Source organism: Lutjanus erythropterus, chromosome 9 (assembly GCF_056507025.1).
Source record: "Lutjanus erythropterus isolate fLutEry1 chromosome 9, fLutEry1.hap2, whole genome shotgun sequence".
NCBI lineage: Eukaryota > Metazoa > Chordata > Actinopteri > Lutjaniformes > Lutjanidae > Lutjanus > Lutjanus erythropterus.
The window spans coordinates 31,952,080-31,975,958 of NC_139325.1; the positions used below are offsets into that span (position 1 = coordinate 31,952,080).

General features: G+C 39.7%; 5 protein-coding genes across 5 annotated transcripts; 1 reads left to right on the plus strand and 4 right to left on the minus strand.

Moving 5' to 3' along the window:
• Positions 1-49: 49 nt before the first annotated feature.
• On the minus strand, positions 50-4,434 carry LOC146321846 (trypsin-like). The gene is made up of 6 exons (XM_084727140.1): positions 4,279-4,434; positions 3,314-3,470; positions 2,251-2,349; positions 1,955-2,118; positions 487-626; positions 50-379 (listed from the first exon to the last, which is right to left on the minus strand). Exons 1-6 carry the CDS (start codon positions 4,316-4,318, stop codon positions 227-229), a joined length of 753 nt encoding a protein of 250 aa, XP_084583266.1. The 5' UTR covers positions 4,319-4,434; the 3' UTR covers positions 50-226.
• Positions 4,435-5,988: 1,554 nt separating this feature from the next.
• Positions 5,989-11,150, plus strand: LOC146321847 (trypsin-2-like). The gene is made up of 5 exons (XM_084727141.1): positions 5,989-6,136; positions 6,669-6,822; positions 6,913-7,172; positions 10,570-10,706; positions 10,805-11,150. The coding sequence occupies exons 1-5, from the start codon at positions 6,097-6,099 to the stop codon at positions 10,955-10,957; spliced, it is 744 nt and encodes a 247-aa protein (XP_084583267.1). The 5' UTR covers positions 5,989-6,096; the 3' UTR covers positions 10,958-11,150.
• A 3,931-nt stretch (positions 11,151-15,081) lies between these two features.
• LOC146321848 (trypsin-1-like) lies at positions 15,082-16,903 on the minus strand. Its single transcript, XM_084727139.1, has 6 exons — positions 16,755-16,903; positions 16,407-16,557; positions 16,062-16,312; positions 15,842-15,978; positions 15,648-15,749; positions 15,082-15,220 (listed from the first exon to the last, which is right to left on the minus strand). The coding sequence occupies exons 1-6, from the start codon at positions 16,888-16,890 to the stop codon at positions 15,173-15,175; spliced, it is 825 nt and encodes a 274-aa protein (XP_084583265.1). The 5' UTR covers positions 16,891-16,903; the 3' UTR covers positions 15,082-15,172.
• An 815-nt stretch (positions 16,904-17,718) lies between these two features.
• Positions 17,719-19,298, minus strand: LOC146321849 (trypsin-1-like). The gene is made up of 6 exons (XM_084727138.1): positions 19,163-19,298; positions 18,722-18,872; positions 18,377-18,627; positions 18,157-18,293; positions 17,964-18,065; positions 17,719-17,871 (listed from the first exon to the last, which is right to left on the minus strand). Exons 1-6 carry the CDS (start codon positions 19,296-19,298, stop codon positions 17,824-17,826), a joined length of 825 nt encoding a protein of 274 aa, XP_084583264.1. The 3' UTR covers positions 17,719-17,823.
• A 1,712-nt stretch (positions 19,299-21,010) lies between these two features.
• On the minus strand, positions 21,011-22,334 carry LOC146321850 (trypsin-1-like). Its single transcript, XM_084727143.1, has 6 exons — positions 22,247-22,334; positions 22,002-22,152; positions 21,657-21,907; positions 21,437-21,573; positions 21,244-21,345; positions 21,011-21,151 (listed from the first exon to the last, which is right to left on the minus strand). The coding sequence occupies exons 1-6, from the start codon at positions 22,284-22,286 to the stop codon at positions 21,104-21,106; spliced, it is 729 nt and encodes a 242-aa protein (XP_084583269.1). The 5' UTR covers positions 22,287-22,334; the 3' UTR covers positions 21,011-21,103.
• Between the last annotated feature and the right edge of the window lie 1,545 nt (positions 22,335-23,879).

A 23,879-nucleotide genomic window follows, 5' to 3' on the forward strand; every position in this document is an offset into this window, starting at 1 on the left:
TTCTCCATGAAAATAAGAGTAGACACATGAAAAGTGAATATTTATCAAGAAGTTTTATTTGTTTTTCTACCTTTGGGCACATATGTTGAGTCTGGATGTATGAAGGGGGAAACTTCAAGGAGACAAGGCACCAGAGAGAGACAGAAAACTAGAAGTTAGGACAGCGGATAGAGAGGGGACAAGTGGGAGGAGTGACGAGAAATAAAGTGAGAATTGGTTAATTTCTTCAGGGGTTGGCTGCCAGGACGTCCTCAATCCAGTAGAGGAACTCGCACACTTTGACGTAGACGCCGGGGTAGTTCGGCTGGGCGCATCCCTGACCCCAAGACACCAGGCCGTAGACCTCTCCGAGACACACCAGAGGACTGCCGGAGTCACCCTGACAAACACAGAGGGAGTGCGAGTTAAGTAGGTAGGCTGTAATGAATTCCTCAACGCATACAGAGAGTGCAGTTGGGTTTTGGACGCATGTGCTGTAAAACTCACATTGCATGCGTCTTTGCCTCCTTCCATGTATCCGGCACACACCATCCTGCGTGTGATCATGCCAGGATAGGCTTCCTTGCAGACCTGGTCGTCAACGATGGGCAGGTCCAAGCACCGCAGACGGGTGGGCATGTTCACGGCTACAGGAAGACAGTTTTTTCAATCAATATTTTGTGTTGCTATAAATCACTATAAATTAACTGTTAGGTGGTACAAACTAGTGACAACTCATTCTTTACTAATTACTCAATCATTAGTTACTCATTTTGTGCGGTCCCTCATTACTTAATATTAAGGGATTACTTTGTAACTACTCAGTACCATGTATCGCTTTACTTGAGGGTGCACAAAAAGAGTAAGTAATGATGAAGTGATGAGAAATGAATGAGTCAGCAGCTGGTTCTGAGTTAATCAGAATATATTCACAAATATTCATGAAATAATAATTACCCAATGATTCATTAACATAGTATCTCCCAGTCTTTTCTTTAGTAACTTGTCATTTTTTAATATCTAGTCCTCGACTCACAGTTATTCAGGAATTACTCATTAACTATTTAGTAATCATTGGATCATTTCTGATTCATTAACTTTCATATGTTTGTGTGCCATGCTGTAAAGTGTTACCCACGATGCTCTATGTGGCATCAGCTACAGGATAAACTACAGTGCCCACGTCCATCGTAATAAAGGAACATCTCATCAGAATCTCATCAGACTTTTCTTTTAAAGCTGCTATGTTTCAAATTTGAAAATGGCCAACTTTGACACCCTAAAACAGACGCTGGCAGGCAGCAGTGCTGCCACCACCTCCAGAAACAAAACACTGTGCCATCAGAGTCATTTAAAAGAAGTTTAAAGCACTTTCTTCATTACAGATGCTACATAAATGGCATTAAAGGGACAGTTTACCTCAAATCAAAAATGCATGTTTTGCCTCTTGCCTGTAGTGCTGTTTATGGTGTTTTGGTGTGAGTTGCACAGTTTTGGAAATATCAGCTGTAGAGATGTCTGCCTTCTGTTAGATATGATGGAACTACATGGCTCTCAACTAGTGGTGCTAAAGTGCCACAAAATACATTTGAAAAACTCAAAATCATTGTCTCTTTCTAGAAAACGGTTACTCAAGATAATCCACAGACCTAGTTGTGAGCAGCTTTATGTCGGAACTGCTCTGTCGACTGTCTTCAGGAAGTGGGTCATGATTTCTGCAAACAGACATTGCTGTTGAGGTTTTCAAACATGTTTTTTTGGCGCTTTGAGAACCACAAGCTGAGTGTCCTTTATTGCCATTATATTTGAGATGAGGCAGACATTTCTACAGCTGATATTTCAAAACTTGGCAACTCGCACAAAAACTATCTAGAGGGATAAATAGCACTACAGATAAGAGGAAAAGTAGGTATGTTTGATTTTGGAGTGAACTATCCCTTTAGTTGCACCATTTAAACCACTTTTATCAACCCACCATCGCCATCCAGAGCGGTGTTACCCCAGCCAGACACAGAGCAGGGGAGCCCTCCCACGGGGCACCCTGTGGGCAGTGGGATGGGAGCGACGGCGTCTGTCACCTCCACTGGGTGGAAGAGCTTGATCAGCATGATGTCATAATCCAGAGTCTGGTAGTCATAACTGCACACAAAGAGAAATATAAAATAAGCTTTAGACTTTAGCCGTTTCTCTTCACTGAATGATTGAATTAGATGATGAAATCGTGGGAAGGGAAGCAGTTTCTCAGGCGGGATGGTTCGTTTTTTCACTCACTTAGGGTGCCAGATGATGGTGTCGGTCTTCATGAGCTGCTCAGTACCCTCAAACACACGCACATCATGTTCTCCCAGCATGATCTGCATGGCATAGGGACTGAAGAGAGAGATGAAATAAATGAGAAAAAGCTAGATAAAGAAAAAGCTTTCAGAATTTTACTCCTTGTAATTCCATTCAAGTCTTAATTTCTCAATTTTTTCCTATTGCCGTCATTGTCAAATGGAGGTATAAGGATCCCCAGGGGTCTGTTGCTTACAAATTAATTAATGTAAAGCCAATAAAAGGTATTTTTAACTGGATCTGAAACATCCGCCAGAGGACTGTCTATTTCTGTCTCTCCTTGAAATCAGATGAAGCGAGTCTGCTTTCATTTTTTCCTGATTTAAGTTACAGTCACCTGTTAAAAAGAAGCAGAAGGAGACTTTTATTTAGTCAACGTTATTTTTGACAAGAAATGTTGTGGTTATCTCTGAGGAAACACTGCCAGTTTTGACCATGGGGCCTCCAAAAGCAACACAATATGAGAGTACTTTGTTGTAGCTTTAAATTATTTTGACACAAAAAAAATGTATTTTACAAAATATTTATTTATTTATATCATATTATTATTTATTATTATATCACATTTAAGGCTTCATTTTAGCCTGCATTCATTTTTTTTAGACTTTTACTTTTAGCACCAATTTCCTTTCCTCAAACAAATTTACAATAACAATATCTTGTCCTATCATATTCAGTTACTAGGCTTGGATGATTGTTGTTCTTTCTATGTTTTTTAATGAGGCCTATTTTATATTTCATTTTATTCTATAGTATCTATTTTTTTTATTGTATGTTATTTAAAAATGATCAGAATCTGCATTTACTTTATATATGCATTTATATATATCTTCCATGCACATGCGATTTTTTTTATATATTTACATTTTATCAAAGGGGAAAAAAAATGCACAAAAAATCAAGCAAGACATGTGGTTAAAGAAAAAAAGAACTTAGCAACAAGAGAGGATGATGCATGTGATATGTGAGAGCAACCTTTGCTGCATCAGTGCATACTTACTTGTACCAACAGTGAGCAACAGAAAGCACCCACTGTCTGTTGATCAGCACTCCACCACAGAAGTGGTAACCGTAGTTGAGGGAGGCCATGTATGGACGAGAGTGAGGCGTACACTCGTACCCGCCAATGATCCTGCCATCCTCGCGGGGAACTGCCACTGTGAAACACACACACACACACACAGAGAAAGAGACTGAGGGCAACAGAAAGAGCAAAATTTATGTTTCAAAATTATCTAAATCTTTGTTGTGTTGTGTTTTAAATCTTCCCATCATAGTTTGGGGTTGGTTGCACCAACAAGGGTTCATTTTTTAAACCAGATTAAATCATGGTTTAATTTTAATTTATGTTGCACCAAACCTTAAAACAATCTTAAAATTAAGAAAGATTCATTTAAACCCCAGATTAGTTTTTACTCTAAACCTAGATTTACCAAAGCTTTAAACTACAAATTCAATATGATTAAATATTAACTTTAAATTTAGGCAGGTTTAACTTTTAAAATGGCTGCCTTTTTGAGATTGACTGAGCAAAATAAGTCTATGCTGAACTCTCATGAGTACTAACTAAGCTAACCAGCTGTTTAGCAGCATTTTATTAACTTTTTTGCTAGCTAACAAACAATATAACATTTTTCTTTTCCAGCTAGCTTGCAAAAAAAAAGCCCTTAAAATAGTTAGCGAGCTAGCAAACAATGTAATGTTTTCTTAACTTTTTGGCTAGCTAGTAAAAAATATAACTTTTAAAACACTTTTAGCTAGCTAGTAAACAATGCAACCTTTTTGTTGAGGAATACAGAACAGGAGAAAGTTACTGGTTTTCCCGCTCTTTTATATTTACTAGGTCCCACCAGAACTCGAATTTATTTTCTATGTATTTATTTAAGTTGCATAACCAAGCATCTTCATATTGATTAAACTATATTTAATTTAATTTAATTTAAGTGTGTATTTCTGTGTCTTTACCAGCAGCTCCGACCATCAGCAGCAGAGCCAGCAGTCTCATGTTGTCAGGTGAATGATCAGAAGACACCTAGACACACCCCAGCTCATATTTATATCCCACTGTCCCCACTGTGTCCCCTCCTTCCTCTCCTCCCTCTTTCCGCTGACCCCGACTGTGTCCTCACACTCTGTTCCTACCTTCTGTTAATCCAAATCTACCCTCTTATCATGCTCCTATTTTCATGTTTGCCCACTTCTGCCCCCGGGTGGCACACCCCCTGCGGTTATATCATCTGTGCACCTCTTACACAAATGCGGATCGAGGTCTCCACACATTTAACACCTGTTTAAGCTTCTTTCATGGGTCACTCATTGCTGGCAAGCTGCAAATAAAACTGTGAAAACAGTTACACAACCTTCTTTTAGACTTGGTTCAATGTGAAAAAAGGTGAGGAAAAAAGAAAATTATAGTAATAACTGACTCAATTTGGCAGACATGTTTTTTTGCGTCATAGTCTTGGTCAAAGAAAAAATAAAATAAACGTGCTGTTTAAGCCTGTACTTTTGGTTCCCGTGAGCGACAAGTCATCTGTGGTCTTAGAAGCAGAAAATAACAAACTGCATGAGGTTTCCTCTGTGACAGATAGCAAAAAATAGCATATAACACTTCATTAATGTTAATAATTAGTATCTAAGCTGTCTATAAACATTATTTGGATGCTGTTGAAAAGTTGCAAATGATCACTGAAATGCCTTACGTATTTTTATATAGAACGTATTGTGCATTGTGTGCCTTTGCATTGCATTGCATGGCCTTGCATTGCATTGTGTTGCTCTACATATGTGAACTTAATCTTTTCCTGAATCTTTAACCCAGCTTGTTTTTGTGCCTTTATCAGCCTTTAATATTAAGTCTGCCCAGATGTTGCCTACTTATTATTGCTAACTTGTATAGGGACACTGACCAAGCTGCTGTGTTTGAGGAGTTGTGAGTGAGAATGTGGTGTCTACAAACATTATATGGATGGTTATTGTAAAGTTGGAACTAATGTTTATGATAATTTTTTAATAAATACTGAGTAGTGCAACTATATAAACATTATTTGCATGGCCATTCTAAAGTTTATAAAGTATATACACTTTTTTGAATGTTTGTTAACAGTAAAAACAAAACAAAACTATTGACTTAAGTTTAATTAGCAATCAACTATTTATTAATGGTGTTACTATAAAGCCTCACCATTTTATTTATATATTTATTTCACAAGTCACAGTTTGCTTCAAGGGGCTTTACAACATTTTTCATACAGCACATGATGCTCTCTGCCCATAGACCCTCGATTCAGATAATGAAAACTCACTCCAAAAAAGTGAAAGCATGATGAAAACGTTGTATTCTATTGTATTGAACCAATATGTCATGACACGGTGCGTGTGGTTACAATAATGGTGGTGTCTGTCGAAAAAAGAGTTAGGGGACACGTGTCCCCCATAAAGAGAGCAGACACATTTATTTAAGCGTGGAACATTCACAAAATGATCTGCCAAATAACAGCGAACACCCAGCATTCTCCAAGGACAAAACCATGTGAGATATGGTTCACTTATTAACTGGAAGGATGAACGTGGCACATAAGAAGATAAGGTTATTTTTCAGGGACTGGACCGGGAGGGGTGGGCAAAAATTCAGGGGTGGGTGGGCAGAAACGTCTGGAGGTATGGAAGTGTGTAGGGGGAGGTGGTGCTTGGAAAGGCGCAGGGGAGTTTGGGTATAAATGCAGCGAGTGACGGATTACTCTCGTCCAGTCTGGTCGTAGGAAGGCTTGAGTCAGCCACAAGATGATTGGCCTGATTCTTCTCGTGCTCCTGGGTGCTGCAGGTAAAGCACGTCTGCAGTGTGTGCAATGGTTTTAGGGTAAAAAAAAAAGAACTGTAACTCTGACGCATAAAGACTTTGTATTTTAGAGCAAAAAGAAAGAATTATACCTATGACAAATATGAAGAATTTTGTATTTTATGGTTAAAAAAAGAACTGTAACTATGATGAATATGAAAAATTGTGTATTTTATGGTAAATCATTAATTAACTCTAATATATCTATATATATTTGAAGAATTTTGTATTTTAGGGTATAAGTGGCACTGAAACTATGATAAATATGAACATTTTAGGGTAGAAAATACCTGTAATTATGATAAAGATGAGTAAATTTGTATTTTAGGAGTTAAAAAAAGAACTGTAAATATAATAAATATGATGTTTTGTATTTTAGGGTAAAAGAAAGAATTGAACTTTGTATTTTAGATTAGAAAAAGAACTCTAACTATGATAAGCATGAGGAATTTTGTCTTTGTTAGCTGTACTGTAATTATAGTCATTATGAAGACTTTTGTGTTTCTTTCCACCACAGCTGCAGCCCCAACAGATGACAGAATTGTGGGTGGGTGGGAGTGTGCACGCCACTCCCAACCCTGGCAGGTGTCAATCAATATCGGCTACCACTTCTGTGGCGGCTCCCTCATCAACGACCAGTGGATCATCTCTGCTGCCCACTGCTGGCAAAAGTTTGTATTACATTAACACACTGAAAAGTATCTGTATGAACGATGTGCTTAAGATGATTCTGATCGTTTTGTCCTTATCCTCTATTTCAGTCCCTTCTCTCTGATTGCCGTCCTGGGTGACCACCACATCTGGATGCATGAGGGCACGGAGCAGTACATGTCAGTGGACGCCATCTACTGGCACCAGAGCTACGACTACCAGACCCTGGACTACGACATCATGCTGATGAAGCTGGCTCACCCGGCCACCATAAACCAGTACGTCAAGCCCGTCGCCCTGCCCACAGCCTGCCCCAACGCTGGGGACATGTGCACCGTGTCTGGATGGGGAAACATCTACAGTGATCAAGGTGAGCTGCACCTGATCTTCACATTAAAGGGATAGTTTGGAATATTTGATATGGGGCTGTATGAGGTACTTATCAACAGTCAGTGTCGCCCACGTTAGAAGAAGGAGGGAGGAGCAACCGCAGGGGAGCTAAGCTATGCACTGCTGTGGACAGGGTCAGCGACAAAATGTATTTTAGTCACTTAAAAAAGGTCCACCTAAGAGGAATCGATATCAGCCTTTTCTGACAGGAAATCGAATATATAAGCTAAATATCGGTCTCTCCAAACCAACCAAAGTCCATTTGCAAAATCAATAATTTTCCCTGTCAGAACATAGGAGTTGCTGGTCTACTACTGCCTATTGGGTGACTTCTGTGTTTTAAAAGGTTAGTTTGGATTCACCAAAGTCACACAATAACACAAACAAGCTCACAGATCTGCAGCAGTAGACCAGCAACTCCTGTCTTCTGCAAAGTAAAATTGTTGGTTTTACCTGTAAGGTTTGGTTAATTTGGAGAGAGTATTGTTTGGTATATATAAAGGCAGTTTTCCATCAGAAAATGCTGTCTGATGGCAAAGTAAAGCGGTTAAAATATTCTAAATATAGCTTACACAAATACCTTTTGTTTCGGATCCTATCCACAGCAGTACATTGCTAGGCTTCTTTACTGATGCGTCTTCAAACTGGGGGAGTGTTCACCACCATCTGCTGTAGGTAAGACACTGACTACCAACAAGTACCTCGTACAGCTGCACATCAAATAATCCAAACTACCCCCTTAAAAGTCATTAAAACATTTTGCTCATGATTAAATATATTCATTCTACTGTGATCATAATGTTTCTTGTTGAGATCACCTGAAGAAATAAAACATGACAAATTATTACACTCACGCCCTTCCATAGATTTTAAGCACATTTTAGGAAAAGTCTTAAATGATTAAATGACGATACATTCATTTCTTGACTTTCCCACTGTGTTTTAGTGGTTTTGGACCGCCTCCCCTAGGCCAGAAAACACCTTAGCTACTATCATAGAAAATGCTAAAACTTTTATGAAATAAAACATTAACCAGGTAGGAACGGTAGAGGCACGACTGCACACAGCAGATGTCATGTATTTTAAAACTGTCTATTGTTGTGGCTGTCATCTTTTAAGTATTAATTAATCATGAGACAAGATGCAAGAAGATATTGGTGGTTTGACACCAAGGGCTGAAGATTCTCCATGTATTAAAAATATGTTTTTGTGAGTGCAAACTCACAAAACTAAACTAAATTTTGAAATATACTGTATTTTTCTGCCGTGTATTCTTAGCTTGAATATGTTGTGCCAAAAATGTCCATGTATTGTTAGATAATAACCTCCAACCTTTATGAACAAATTTCCCGAAACAGATTTCTAGCAACTTATCAAAGCACAATTACTCGGTGCTTGACACAGCAAACAAAGAAGAAACATAACAACACAGAAATAAAAGGGTAAAAGTACTAAACAAAGTGCATAAAAACAGGCAAAATTCATAAACAGAAAAAAAACTACAATCAGATGAAATCGACCAGTACAACACAATTTGTCTAATGATCATAACACAGAACAGATTTGAAGGCAATAACACGACACACACCAAGTTCTGGTTGGCTTTATTCCCAAAACAGCAGAACAGTCAAAGCGAGGAGATCAGTGAGAGGAGACAAACTGGGGAGGAGCAGGAGAAGAAGAGTCATTAAACAGGGAATCAGGCAGACAGAGAGATTATGCTGGAAAATTAGAGGGAATACAAACTAAGACACTCTGGTGGAGAACTAATGGTGCCGAACCGGCATATATGGCACTGGGCTGATTAGGGGATAATGGGAGGCAGGTGAGTGAGTGGGCGGGAGAGGTCAGGTGGTGGAGACAGAGGGGAAGGGGTTACTGCAGGATAGGAGGGAGTGGGAGGGGAGGGCTGGACCTTTAATTACATAAGAGTTAGTATGCGAGAGACAGAATGAAGCAATAAACAAAATGAATGTCAAAATTACTGAAGTTGTGACAAACCTTTGTCACTGCAGCCATATTGATGTTACAGAAGTGGTAAACACAGGTGTTACCTATGATACTAATTAAAGTCCTGTACCTTTTACCTTAATTAGTGTCACTGGTAACAGCTGTGAAAAGGGTCTACTGAATAATAAATCTAAGCTCTGCTCCCCTTAGTTGCTGTTCTGTCTGTCACGGTTTTCACTGTTCTCACCAGCGGCAGATTCCCTACTCAAAACTTTTTAGCAATTTTTAATATAACGAGTCTTCAGTTTCTCACACAAGACGAATAAAACCAGATGACTAAAAAAAACATTGCTAGCAGATTTTATCAGCTGCAGCTAAGCAAATGTGGCATAAGCTATTATTAACAACTCTGTGAAATGCTTGAAAAATTTGTTTGCAGCTTTTAATGTTTTCAGCTAGGTCCAAGTAAAGAGGTCTTAAATACATGCTTTGCTCCACACAGGATATAATCCTAAAGATAATAAAGCTATACATCCAAGGTAAAAAAAAAAAAAAAAAAAGCATCCTCACCAGCTGATGATCAATTTAAAACAAAAAAAATAAAAAGCAGTGTGAGAGAGCTGGTTATCCGGTTATATGATAAATTAAATTGACCGAAGTTCACTTCTTCTCTAACCACAGTCAGCTTTCTCCTTTCCTGTTTCTTAGGCCAGAGATATACTTGCAGTGACATCAGACAATTGCTCTCAGTAACAATTTTAACGTTCATCAAATTTTATTAGTAAAGTATTGGTTGTAACAATACCCAGAAATACATAATGAGAAATATCAAGAAAAAAAAACAGACCACCACCTTTAATTGATGAAGTTCTAAATATATATTTAAAAAATATATCACTTCATATTTTTATTGATATTCAAGTTTTTCAGGAGCAGAGTTGAAGTATGACATTACTGTTGAAGCAGCTGAACTGCACAGGCTCTTCCACATTGTTGTCGAAAGTAAAGTAACATAAAAAGTAGGTAAAAGTAGAAAATCTTTAACTTATTATGATGACTTGTATTTAATCATGTGCATACTGGAGAGAAATGGCGCTGCAGCGCTGGAGGAAAAAGGTGCTGGAGGAAAAAGGTGCAGGTCGTTGGAAAATTTATTCGACTTATCTTTTAATGCTCATATTTTAAACAGTAGCCTTTGCCTTAACTATTACAGGGTAAAAGGGTTTGAGAATGAGTGAGTTTAGCAAACATAACGAGATTATCTCCGTTCAATCCATTCCTCAAACCTTTGCTCTTGGGTATTTGTTTTTGGAAAACTCTGTGTTTCTGTTTCTGTGTCACTTTTAGGGTTTATCAGAAGGTCTATTAAGACAGTCAGTGAGATCAGATTTTCATTAGGGATGTTTCTTTCTTGCTCTTATCTGCAGTGTTCAACCCGTTTCTACTCCAGTGTGTGCACGTCCCCATTCTGTCTGACAAGGACTGCGAAGCCTCCTACCCCGGCATGATCACTGAACGCATGGTGTGCGCTGGATACCTGGAGGGAGGCAAGGATTCTTGTCAGGTATTCTCACACAATCACACGCCACGTGAAATCAGCCTTGGTGCTCTGTGAGCATTTAAAAAACACATTTAACATTCCTCTTCCTCCCCCGTGCTCAGGGTGACTCCGGTGGTCCTCTGGTGTGTAACAGCGAGCTGCAGGGTATTGTCTCTTGGGGCCAGGGGTGCGCTCAGCCTAACTACCCGGGCGTTTACACCAAAGTCTGCTCTCTGCTGCCCTGGATCAACGATATTCTCACCAGCTACAGCTAAGCTGTGATCCTCCGTCACAGTGAGAGAGAGGGGAAACCAGAGAGAGATTGAAATTGAAGGAGACAAGAGGAGGTGGCGTGTCAGCAGGAGAGTGGCTGACAGCGAGCCACAAGGAGAAACGGTGGGAAAGAAAGAGAGAAAAAGATGTGAGATGTCAGGGCACAATCAATAAAATCTACCATTTTGTGATGCATCACTGTGTTTTTTTTTATTATTATTGTTGACATGGTTACTGTAGTGCTGCTTCTGCTCCCACTGCAGTGATTATGTGAGTTGCACCAACAAGGATTCAGTTTTCAAACTTGATTAAATCATGGTTTACCAAGTTTAAAACTAGCTTAAAATTAAGAAAGATTCAATTTAAACCTCTCTTTAAACCTCAGTTTAGTTTTAATGCTAAACCTACAGTATATTTACTTCTGTTGCACCAAAACATTTAACTACAATTTAAAATGTGATCTGGTATTAACTTTAATCTTTCACTTGAGGATGTTTAATTTTTAAAAATGGCTGCCTCTTTGAGATGGAATAATAAAGTTTCTCAAAGAAATTTAAGGGACAGAATCCAGTTGAGTCTGAGGATGCGTCTTTTTGTTTTTTGAGTTAACTTTGTTGGTAGCAAGCAAACAATCAGTGGTGGACAAAGTACTCAACCTCAGTACTTCAGTCAAAATTTAGATACTTCTTTTAGTTGAGTTAAAGTATGAGAGTAATTGCTTTTAAAAATACTTAAGTATTCAAAAGTACATTCTTTTAAAAAATACTTAAGTATTCATAGGTACAAATTACAAAGTACATTTTCTAATATCAGTATATTTCTTCAGTGGGGACATTTCTTCAACAACAAATATAAACCACAGTCAGACAATTACAGATAATATCAATGTGTGAATTAGATTTTTTTTTCTTTGACTCATAACAATTATGCCATAAGATTTTCATCAAAATAAAACACACACTAATCTATTAAAGAGTGAATAGCATTGGTGTTTAGCATTCTGAAGCTGCATGAAGAGAGTTAATAAGAAGTTCGTTGTCAGTCTTTAAGTCTTCTCGGTGTATATGAACACTGACCTCATTTAGATTTTCTGTCTCTTGAGTGCAGAATGCTTTCAACACCTGGAAAGGAAGGGCGCAGATGTTGCAACAGCCCATTTATCAATGTCAGTGTACTACAAGGATCTGAAAAGGAGTTTGAATTCCACTGAAATCTGATCATTCAGAGCTGAGAACATGGCCATAAGTCCTTTCTTTGAGTCTGGTGGCGGGAACTACCAAAAAAGAAAAGGACTCCCTGTAATCTTTGTCATAAGTTTTGTGGTTCAAAAGTCAAAAAATGACAAATCCTCTTCCTTCCTTGCTATTCTCAGTGTTTTTCCTTCCTTCCTAAATGCCTAAGTAATGCATGTTTATTACAAATCTGTGACCAGAAAAAGCAAAAAGTGCCAACCTGAAATTAATCCTCAGGTTTCCAGCTGTTGGATGGTGTATATCACCTCTATGTGGCATATACTGTTGACCTGCTATCTCCCTCTAGAGACCCCTGTTCCTGCCTAAAAATGACAAAAAAAATAAGTGTATGGTGCAAAGGAGTGGAGTGGAAGAGGTTTAAAAATTGTGCTCTATTGTATTTCACATCAGTGTTAAAAAGTGTAAGCTCCTGACATTACAGAAGGCTTAGCAGGAAAAAAAGGGATCTGATGCAACACAAGCTTAAAGTCACACTTTTTTTTTTTTTGATTGATTGTCTGACAGCATCATTCAGCTGGAAAGAAAAAACAGAAAATCATCATCTCAGACTATCGTCACCACTCAGGTAAACATTATGATGCTCAAAAGCACTGCAATTACTTTCACTCTTCTGCAAAAAAAAGAAATGTCACGCCTGTCATAATTGCCTTGTCTTCTTGTCCATGAAAGGTTATTTGAAGCTGTTGAAAATCAGCCATCAGCAGTCAGTTACGCCGGAGAGACGGCACATGTCTGACACTTGGAATAGACTGGAATCAATCGATGGACAGTTGGACAGAAATATCTCCCATCTGTTCTCCACAGACAGAGAAGATTGCGACGCACCTGCTGCTCTGTCCAGGAACGTGGATTATATTCCTCTTCATCGTTACCACAGTGACACAAGATGCATAAAGAGATGATGAAATGGAATATGACAGGAAGACAGAGGAGTAGATGAATGATTTAATGTCAAATTTAAAGTCCTCTTTAAAAACCACTTTGCATATCCATTTATAATTAATTTATTCATAATTCAAACGTGGAGGAATGAATTTGAATTATTAATTAGCAACAACTACAGCAGACGTCCCTCCTCTGATGAGTTGTGAGACTTCTAATGCAGACGTAGCTGCAGTCCTTTCACAGGTGCTTCAAGCGGCATTACTGAGTTCAAGCTGAGTTCAAATTACACTGTAACATCTAATAAGTCGGGTGTACTCAAAAGATAATGCAAACTCACTGCTTCAAAAAAAAATAAGTAAAGTTAAGTTGAGATTTTAAAGTAAAAATAACGTGTTTACTTTGAGTCCAAAATACTTAAACTAATTTGTTAATTGTGAGTGAACAATACTTAAACTAATTTAATTCTGAGTGCACAAAAGTGCACCTACCTACATAAGGTAATACTGTGAACTGAACACCCAGTTTCTCATCAGATACTCACCAATGTAGTTGCTGACTGTTCTTACCTCATTTTGAACTTCTGTTGGCGATATAACGGATAAGTTATCCCAAATCTGCAAGCTCATAAACCTGGCGCTGAATTTCTACAAGACATGCCGGACACAGGAGTCGCCAGCAAAGCAATCTCATTTTTCATGGCAAGACATCAAAATTACACGACAGGCGATGCCCTCCAAAAATTCACATCGGGGCGAGGTCAGGGGCCCGTCAGACACCAACCGGACACAGGAGGTGCCGGCCAAGAAATCACCCCTTTCATAGCGAGACATCACAATTATACGGTATGGCCGCACCCCCAAAAATTCATGTTGCAGCGAGGTCGGGCACCCATCAGACGCCAGCCAGACACAGGAGGCAAAGGCCGAGCAATCTCATGTGTCATGGCGAGACATCACGATGACACGGCAGGCCACGGCTGCCCTCTTCGTATCCTTTCAAGAAAGGTTGTTCATAACACTGAGCAGTTACTGGAGACTGAATCATTACTTCATCATTATCTGTTCATTAGTTCCCTTCTTTGTGTCTCTTCAGGTAAACTAATCATTTCCAACTCTTTAAAATTTGTTTCCCATTAACTAATATTTTGCTAATTAGTTAGTTTCTCATTTAATCATCATTTGTTCCCTGGTAGCTACTCACAAATTTGTGTGATTTATTGTAAAACGTTACCACATTAATAATAAAATTGCCACTATCTCGCAACAATTTGACTCCTTGTTTCTGAAATAAATACAGAAACTGTAAGTTACAGGGGGGAAAAAACTATCATGGCATTTTACGTTAGCTTAAGTAGTGTCACTTTGTGTACTTTGACCTGGGTCAAATACTCCTGGACCTGTGAACTATTAAAAAAAAATTAAATGTGATTATATAAAGAAGGTTTTGAACTTTACTCTAGAACACATGTCAAAAGAATATAATTTTCACCCTACAATTCTGTGTTATGTTACACAAGTATGGTGTCAATAAACTACATGTCCCAGAATGCATCCTGATTTGTTATCCCTGTACTGATTAAATCTACCTGTTAGATATCAGTATATGCTAAATAGTAGCCATGTGTTTGTAGATAGCAAAACGCCACAATTTTATTTTAAGAAAACATGGCTAAAAAAAAAAAAAAAAAAATATGGAGTTGTTATTTTGTGTTATTTTGACATTTTTGACTTATTACTTTGTATATATGTATACAATATATATTTAAATATGTTGTATAGTAGTTGTAAATTTATAAAGTTATCACTAAAAGCAATAATAGTCCTGTTCAAATGCAGATGCAATTATGTAATATGATAACCAGTAGAGACATTTCTAAGCCTTACATTTACTTTTACACTTAAACTTAATTACTTTTACACTTTTACACCTCCGCTAAAATCTGTTTTCTTAAATAATTTCACATCAAGTAGACACCACTGATGTGGTTTAAATTGTTTATTAGTCATGTTGTCCAGCACAGATGGAACATAAACACCAAATGATGTTGAGCTGCTTGTCTGGACGTGTAGTTTGGATCAGTTAGTAGCTGGCCATGACGCCCTCCAGCCAGTCGATGAAGATGCAGACCTGAAAATGAAAAAAGACCAGTGTTAGAAAAGTGACTCAGCAGAGCAGTGCAGCTCAGGCCCACAGAATAACATAGTAATTTCATTAATGAATCATTTTTGTCATCATTTTCATCAATAACATTTTTTCACAGATGAAAATGAGACAATAATTAAATTTTTTAATTACAAATTCTATGACAAAATCAACTGGCATGCTCTTTTCTTGCAGGAAACAGAAGAACAGACATATGGATAGAAGACTTTTGTTTAAATATGACATCACACTTTAACGAATACCAATTTTAGTCAAATCTTAACATATTTAGCCAACTAAAACTAGACAAAAACAAAAACAATTCAAATGACTAAAATGTGGTTAAAACTAAATTGCATTTTACTCAAAAGACAATGACTAGAACAAAATTTGCTGTTAAAATGAACTCTACCTTGGCGTAGACACCAGGGTGGTCCTTCTCAGCGCATCCGTAGCCCCAGGACACAACACCCTGCAGCTCACCGTTGCACACGACGGGGCCACCAGAGTCACCCTGAGAACAGAGAGTGTGGAGAAACATTAAATAAAAATCATCAAACCATCTCATTTATTGCCGTATTCCTGCTTGAACACTGAATCACATACCTGGCAAGAGTCCTTGCCGCCCTCCAGGTATCCAGCGCAGAACATGGAGTCAGTGATCATGCCGGGGTAGGAGTTGTGACAGTCAGCGTCGCACAGGATGGGGATTTGCAGGCACTGCAGCTTGTTCCTGTCAGCAGCTGGAGACCAAGATAGAAAGAATGAGATGAAACTGCAGTAAATATGAACATGTTGAGAGCACAGTGCAGGAGTTGTTACTCACTGGAGCTCATGGTGTTGCCCCAGCCGACAACTGTGCACATGGTGCCACAGGGGGGACAGCTGGTGGGCAGAGCCACGGGCTGCACGTACTGGTTGAGGGTGGCGGGCTTGCTCAGCTTGATCAGCATGATGTCGTTGTCGATGTTGTAGGAGCTGTACTGGGGGTGGCGGATGACGCGGGAGGAGCTGATGAACTGCTCGGTGCCCTCGATGACCCTGATGTTGTGCTCGCCAAGACGAACCTCAACACGGCTGCAGAGGAAACAGGATTAGTGGCAGCTGAGTTCAAGGCAGATTCGTTCCAATGTGCAAAACTTTGTCTTTAAAATCTCAAGGAGGGACATACGACTTGTAGCAGTGAGCAGCAGACACAACCCAGTTCTCGTTGACCAGGGAGCCTCCACAGAAGTGGTAGCCAGAGTTCAGAGAGGCCAGATAGGGATGGGAGTGGGGCTCACACTCATACCCTCCGACGATCTTGTCGTCCTCGGTGGCAACTGAAAACAAGTTAGTGGAAACACACCTTTGAATGCAGAATGTTATTTTGTGTATTTTTACTCAAACTTAAAAGTCTGCATTGAGTTGGGTTTAGTTAGTTAGTTTAGCAGTTAGTTGGGTGGTTAGAGATCAATCAGTCTTTGCTGTAACAGACTGTTAGCAGAGAGGAAGACAATCTGCAAGACTTCACACTCACAAGCAGCTCCGATGAGCAGAACGAAGACCAGAGACCTCATGGTTGCTGTGTGATCCTGTCGGTGAGAGGACTTCACCTGGAGCCCTGGTTTATATCCACAGTCAGGAGAGCGGCCCTGCTCTCCAGCCGTCCTCATTGGTCAGTTAAGAACCAATCGCCGTTAGTAGGATGGTAAGATTAGGTGATTTATTTGCAGAATTACAGAAAAAAAATGTTTTAAAACATTGTTTGGGGGGGGGGCTTTTGCTTTGATGTTGACAACAACAGTCGAAGACATGACAGGAAAGGGGGCAGAGAGAGAGGGGATGACATGCAGCAAATGGTCTGCAGACGGGAGTTGAACCTGTGGTCGCTGCAGAGGACTAACACCCCATCTGAGAGGTGGAGGCGCTCCAGAAAGCACATTTCGTTATGTTATAGGTGGCTTTCTTGTCAGCAAATTTGGAAAATCATTAGGGAAAGTTTGAATATGGATCATACTGGCTCCTGGATGATGTTTTAATTCATATATTACACCACAAGTAAAAGAATCCATAATTAATATTAGGAGTGCCTTTTATTTTGACCAGCATTATGTCAATACTCTTAAGAAAACTCCTGGTTAAGACATGAGAATAATTACATTGTGCGTGCAGTCTTGAGATTCAAGAACTGATTTGATATACAGTGATGGTCTATTCTTCATACTTCATTTATCTATCAGCTGTAGTTACTCAGCAGTATTATGGTTTAAATGCAAAATAACTGATACAGTCTACAATATGATTAATTTCTTTTTTGATTAATTTAATCCCAATATTTCCTATCAAGAGCAAGCACTAAGGTGATTGTAGTGAAGAGAAAGTTCTTTATCATAATATCAACTGAATAAGAGCATTTAAACTATACTCTGAAAACTGTTAAAAATGTTTACATATATATATATATGATTATTAAAAAGTATTTCACATAAATTCGACACAAATTATGTGCTTTAAATGGTTTATTTGTCATATTGTCCAGAACAGAAGATGGAAAATAAACAGAAAAGGATGTTAAGCTGCTTGTCTGGACTTGTTGCTTGGATCACTTAGTAGCTGGCCATGGTGCGCTCCAGCCAGTCATTGAAGATGCAGACCTAAGAATTTAAAAAAGACCAGTGTTAGTGTGGAGAATCATCAGGGCAGTGCCATTCAGGCCGACAGAGTGTTCATTGAATATTCTTGTTACCTTGGCGTAGACACCAGGGTGGTCCTTCTCAGCGCATCCGTAGCCCCAGGACACAACACCCTGCAGCTCACCGTTGCACACGACGGGGCCACCAGAGTCACCCTGAGAACAGAGAGTGTGGAGAAACGTTAAATAAAAATCATCAAGCCACACCAGGGCCACTTTATTTCTGCTTGAACATTGAATTACTCACCTGGCAAGAGTCCTTGCCGCCCTCCAGGTATCCAGCGCAGAACATGGCATCGGTGATCATGCCGGGGTAGGAGTTGTCACAGTCCCTGTGGGACAGGATGGGGATTTGCAGGCACTGCAGCTTGTTCCTGTCAGCAGCTGGAGACCAAGATGGAAAGAATGAGGTAAAACTGCAGTAAAAATGAACATGTTGAGAGCACAGTGCAGGAGTTGTTACTCACTGGAGCTCATGGTGTTGCCCCAGCCGGAGACTGTGCACATGGTGCCAGCGGGAGCGCAGCTGGTGGGCAGAGCCACGGGCTGCACGTACTGGTTGAGGGTGGCGGGCTTGCTCAGCTTGATCAGCATGATGTCGTTGTCGATGTTGTAGGAGCTGTACTGGGGGTGGCGGATGACGCGGGAGGAGCTGATGAACTGCTCGGTGTTCTCGTCGACCCTGATGTTGTGCTCGCCAAGACGAACCTCAACACGGCTGCAGAGGAAACAGGATTAGTAGCAGCTGAGTTCATGGCAGATTCATCCCAACGTGCAAAACTTTGTCTTTAAAATATCAAGGAGGGACATACGACTTGTAGCAGTGAGCGGCAGACACAACCCAGTTCTCGTTGACCAGGGAGCCTCCACAGAAGTGGTAGCCAGAGTTCAGAGACACCTGATGGGGCTGGGAGTGGCGCTGGCACTCATACCCTCCGACGATCTTGTCGTCCTCGGTGGCAACTGAAAACACACATGTCAGCAACAAGTTAGCAGTTTGCTTAAAGTACTTTGCCAGCTAGAAGTTTCAGTGAGACAGATTCCTTTCTGAATGCAGAATGTTATCTTGTGTATTTTTAGTCCAACTTAAAAGTCTGCATTGAGTCCTGAGGGTGGTTAGAGATCAATCAGCTATTCTTAAACTCTCGCTGTAGGGAGATGCTGTAGTTATTCTGGACAAAGTTCTGGGATGAAGGCCAACAGACTGCTAGCAGAGAGGAAGACAATCTGCAAGAGAAGAAGTTCACACTCACAAGCAGCTCCGATGAGCAGAACGAAGACCAGAGACCTCATGGTTGCTGTGTGATCCTGTCGATGAGAGGACTTCACCTGGAGCCCTGGTTTATATCCACAGTCAGGAGAGCTGCCCTGCTCTCCAGCCGTCCTCATTGGTCAGCGAGGAGCCAATCGCTGTTAGCAGGATGATAAGATTAGGTGTTCATTTGCAGAATTACAGAAAAAACACATCTCCTGATGTTATAGGTGGCTTTCTTGTCAGCAAATTTGGAAAATCCTTATGGAAAGTTTGAATATGGATCCTATTGGCTCCTGGATGATGTTTTTATTTGTATATCACACAACAAGTAAAAATAGCCCATAATTAATATTAGGAGTTGCTTTTATTTTGACCAGCATGAGCATTTAAACATTTCAATACTCTTAAGAAAACTCCTGGTTAAGACATGAGAATAATTACGATGTGTATGTGCAGTCTTGAGATTCAAGAACTGATCGGATACACAGTGATGGTCATACAGCCTTTATTCTTCATTTATATTATTCTTCATACTTAATTTATTGATCAGCTGTAGTTATTCAGCAGAATTGTGGTTTAATTGCAAAGTAAATGATACAGTCTATAATATGATTAATTTCTGTGAGGCAGTACACTGAGTTTGACTTAGCAGCACTTCACAACTATATAAAAACATTAATAATTAAACAGTCTGCAAGGGAACCATCTTTCACAGTGAGTACTTCTACTACCTCTTTTCTTTTACTTTAACACTTGAATGCAGGTTTTTCAGTGGATTATTTAGTATTGGTACTTCTCTTTTTGGGGTGTAAAAGTTTGACTCCACCACTTACTTGCACAAAGTTTGCTCACGTGTCTCTGGTCAGATTGCACAGGTACACAAGTCGCCTCTATATTTAGAGTCGTGTGAAGGGAACACAGTATCTCACAGCTGTATTGTGCTTTACATAAGACCCCAGAAGAGCAAGATTATTTAGCAAAAATACTGGCTGAATTTAGTTTATTTTAGTCATTATTGTTGGGTAAATTGAGAATTATCAATAATTCATAATACACATTGTAAGAAAAACTCCATGTGAATTCCATGCACATTCAGAACTTGAGCAGCCATTATTAGGATGACTTATTGATTAATCATGTCAGTTGAAACCAGGTGTAACAGTGTAGTTCTGTGGGAGACCTGAGAAGTCAGTTGTTTCATTATTTATTTTTGTTTTATTTGTATAGCACCAAATCATAACAGAGTTATATCAGAGCACTTTTTCATATGGAGCAGGTCTAGACTGTACCCTTTATAAATCTAATAAGTTCCCACCAAGAGCAAACTCTCAGGTGAGGAAAAACTTAAACATTGTAAGAAAGTCATTACTGTTGGGTATTATGATAATTATAAGGGATTTACAATATGCAGTGTAAGTAAAACTTCATGTGAACTCCTTGCACATTTATAACTTTAGCAGCCAATATTAGGAGGCTTTATTAATTACTCATGACAGCTGAACCCAGCTGTAACATTGTGCAGTGTTGTGGTGGACTTGAGAAGTCAGTCATTTTATTCATTTACTTATTTTAATTTTATTTGCATAGTGGCAAGTCATAACATAGTTGTATCTCAGGGCACTTGTCATAATGAGGAGCTCTAGACTGCACCCTTTATAATCCCAATTTTTCCTATCAAGAGCAAGCACTAAGGTGAATGTGGTGAGGAGAAACTTCTTTATCATAATAACAATTGAATAAGAGCATTTGAAATATACTCTGAAAACTGTTAATAATGTTTATATACATATATTTTTGATTATTAAAGAGTATTTCACATAAATTCGACACAAATTATGTGCTTTAAAAATGTTTATTTGTCATATTGTCCAGAATAGAAGATGGAAAATAAACAGAAAAGGATGTTAAGCTGCTTGTCTGGACTTGTTGCTTGGATCACTTAGTAGCTGGCCATGGTGCGCTCCAGCCAGTCGTTGAAGATGCAGACCTAAGAATTTAAAAAAGACCAGTGTTAGAGTGGAGAATCATCAGGGCAGTGCCGTTCAGGCCGACAGAGTGTTCATTGAATATTCTTGTTACCTTGGCGTAGACACCAGGGTGGTCCTTCTCAGCGCATCCGTAGCCCCAGGACACAACACCCTGCAGCTCACCGTTGCACACGACGGGGCCACCAGAGTCACCCTGAGAACAGAGAGTGTGGAGAAACGTTAAATAAAAATTATCAAGCCACACCGGGGCCACTTTATTTCTGCTTGAACATTGAATTACTCACCTGGCAAGAGTCCTTGCCGCCCTCCAGGTATCCAGCGCAGAACATGGCATCGGTGATCATGCCGGGGTAGGAGTTGTCACAGTCCCTGTGGGACAGGATGGGGATTTGCAGGCACTGCAGCTTGTTCCTGTCAGCAGCTGGAGACCAAGATAGAAAGAATGAGATGAAACTGCAGTAAAAATGAACATGTTGAGAGCACAGTGCAGGAGTTGTTACTCACTGGAGCTCATGGTGTTGCCCCAGCCGGAGACTGTGCACATGGTGCCAGCGGGAGCGCAGCTGGTGGGCAGAGCCACGGGCTGCACGTACTGGTTGAGGGTGGCGGGCTTGCTCAGCTTGATCAGCATGATGTCGTTGTCGATGTTGTAGGAGCTGTACTGGGGGTGGCGGATGACGCGGGAGGAGCTGATGAACTGCTCGGTGTTCTCGTCGACCCTGATGTTGTGCTCGCCAAGACGAACCTCAACACGGCTGCAGAGGAAACAGGATTAGTGGCAGCTGAGTTCATGGCAGATTCGTTCCAATGTGCAAAACTTTGTCTTTAAAATCTCAAGGAGGGACATACGACTTGTAGCAGTGAGCGGCAGACACAACCCAGTTCTCGTTGACCAGGGAGCCTCCACAGAAGTGGTAGCCAGAGTTCAGAGACACCTGATGGGGCTGGGAGTGGCGCTGGCACTCATACCCTCCGACGATCTTGTCGTCCTCGGTGGCAACTTAAAACACACAGGAGGACAAATATTCAGACACTAATTAACCTTTTTAAAATTCAGTGATTATAATTTATGAATAGAAGAACTTCACACTCACAAGCAGCTCCGATGAGCAGAACAAAGACCAGAGACCTCATGGTTGCTGTGTGATCCTGTCGATGAGAGGACTTCACCTGGAGCCCTGGTTTATATGGAACGGTTCCTCTCCTCAGTCCCTGCTGAACACACCCCCAAGGTTATTTTTGACCAATCAGGATCCTGGAAAAATGATTTCTGGGTATTGGAAAAGCAAACATTCTGTTGGCAGTGAGGTGTTCTGTACTGACAAACTTCATGGGGAAAACTGAAAGAGGGACATGCAAAGAAACTTTTAAATAAACATATAAATATTTTTATTTTATTTTTATTTATACTTTATTTATGTAGGAAGGTACCATTGAGATACTAGATCTCTTCAGCAGCACATGCAGTTTTACATAAAACACATAATAAAAACATACTATATAAAACATACCAGCAAGATCCACATCACATTTTACCACAAGTCAAGAATTATACAAAACAGGTTTCCTTCAGGGCAGTTTTAAGGGTATTCAAAGATGGGAGTGCTTCTAAAGAAATGGTATTTTGCAACTCATTCCAAGCCTGGGGTGCATAAAAAGAAAAAGCAATTTTCCCAAGAAATGTAATGTATTTATCATATCATATCATTTATAAGTTCATTTTACAGAGCAGAGGCCGTGCTGCTTTTCCATATATAATCTGTTCCTTTTGGGAGTATGAATTTAAATATAATACCTTGAAAACAACATTTCAGAACAATTTACAAAGTAAGAAGTAGTTCCTACTCCAGAATCTTGTTTTTCTATTGTCCTTATGTCACAAGTTCCTGGCCACTTAACATCCACAAAAACTGTCCTCAGATAACAACAACAAGCTTCCTTCTGCAATCCAGAGACATACAGCGTAGGTTAACTGGTAACTCTAAATTGCCCATGAGCGTGAGTGGTTGTCTCTATGTGTATCAGCCCTGCGATGAACTCGCAGCTTGTCCAGGGTGTACCCCACTTCTCGCCCAATGGCAGCTGGGATAGACTCCCGTCAGGATTAGCAGCTATGGACGATGGATGCCTATTTTTTAGTGCACATCCATGACTGTACTCTGCAGGGCCTCTGTGATTCAGAATTTTTGAAAAACATTTAAAAAAAAAAACTTTTATTTGATGCAAGCCAGTGACAACTGTGGCCACAGGCACTATGTTTTCAGATCACCCCATCCTTGTGAAAGTGATTTTTCAAGAACGTGTTGAGGGAGTTTCTTCAAACTTGACACACTGGACTTAAGAATGAACTGATTGGTGGTCAGAGGTCAACAGAATTAATGCGCCAATTATGACAAAAATTTACACAAATATCTAATAGGATAAAACGATGAGGTGGTGACATTTTATAGCCAAAAGGTCAAAGGTCAACGTCACTTTGATATCATAATGTTCAACTCTCTATCAGTCTTCTCTACTCCTCTGTAGCATGTTTCTCACTGGAAATTATACACAGGACTCAGATATGTGCAGTGATAACTTCCATTTAGCCCAAAAAATACACTTAATACCTTTTATTAAATTAGTAATTTATACGTCAGTGCAGTGGTAAGTTCCATATCTTCAAAGTCTTCACATTAACTGCATCAGTTTGACATGTTGTTTCACAGTGGGACAATATAGGTTGAG

Bases quoted from the DNA above. Each gene is read 5' to 3' on its own strand.
- LOC146321846 (XM_084727140.1), bottom strand. From the start codon at position 4,318: ATGAGACTGCTGGCTCTGCTGCTGATGGTCGGAGCTGCTG. The intron at 3,471-4,278 runs GTAAAGACACAG...TGTGTTTCACAG, and splicing joins GCTGATGGTCGGAGCTGCTG to TGGCAGTTCCCCGCGAGGAT. The intron at 380-486 runs GTGAGTTTTACA...TGTGTTTGTCAG, and splicing joins GAGGCAAAGACGCATGCAAT to GGTGACTCCGGCAGTCCTCT.
- LOC146321847 (XM_084727141.1), top strand. From the start codon at position 6,097: ATGATTGGCCTGATTCTTCTCGTGCTCCTGGGTGCTGCAG. The intron at 7,173-10,569 runs GTGAGCTGCACC...TCTTATCTGCAG, and splicing joins AAACATCTACAGTGATCAAG to TGTTCAACCCGTTTCTACTC. The intron at 10,707-10,804 runs GTATTCTCACAC...CCCCGTGCTCAG, and splicing joins GAGGCAAGGATTCTTGTCAG to GGTGACTCCGGTGGTCCTCT.
- LOC146321850 (XM_084727143.1), bottom strand. From the start codon at position 22,286: ATGAGGTCTCTGGTCTTTGTTCTGCTCATCGGAGCTGCTT. The intron at 22,153-22,246 runs GTGAGTGTGAAG...GTGTGTTTTAAG, and splicing joins TCTGCTCATCGGAGCTGCTT to TTGCCACCGAGGACGACAAG. The intron at 21,152-21,243 runs GTAACAAGAATA...TTAAATTCTTAG, and splicing joins ACCCTGGTGTCTACGCCAAG to GTCTGCATCTTCAACGACTG.
- LOC146321848 (XM_084727139.1), bottom strand. From the start codon at position 16,890: ATGAGGACGGCTGGAGAGCAGGGCCGCTCTCCTGACTGTGGATATAAA. The intron at 15,979-16,061 runs GTGAGTAACAAC...CTTGGTCTCCAG, and splicing joins GGGCAACACCATGAGCTCCA to CTGCTGACAGGAACAAGCTG. The intron at 15,221-15,647 runs GTAGAGTTCATT...TTTCATTTTCAG, and splicing joins ACCCTGGTGTCTACGCCAAG to GTCTGCATCTTCATCGACTG.
- LOC146321849 (XM_084727138.1), bottom strand. From the start codon at position 19,298: ATGAGGACGGCTGGAGAGCAGGGCAGCTCTCCTGACTGTGGATATAAA. The intron at 18,066-18,156 runs GTGAGTAATTCA...CTCTGTTCTCAG, and splicing joins GCGGCAAGGACTCTTGCCAG to GGTGACTCTGGTGGCCCCGT. The intron at 17,872-17,963 runs GTAACAAGAATA...TTAAATTCTTAG, and splicing joins ACCCTGGTGTCTACGCCAAG to GTCTGCATCTTCAATGACTG.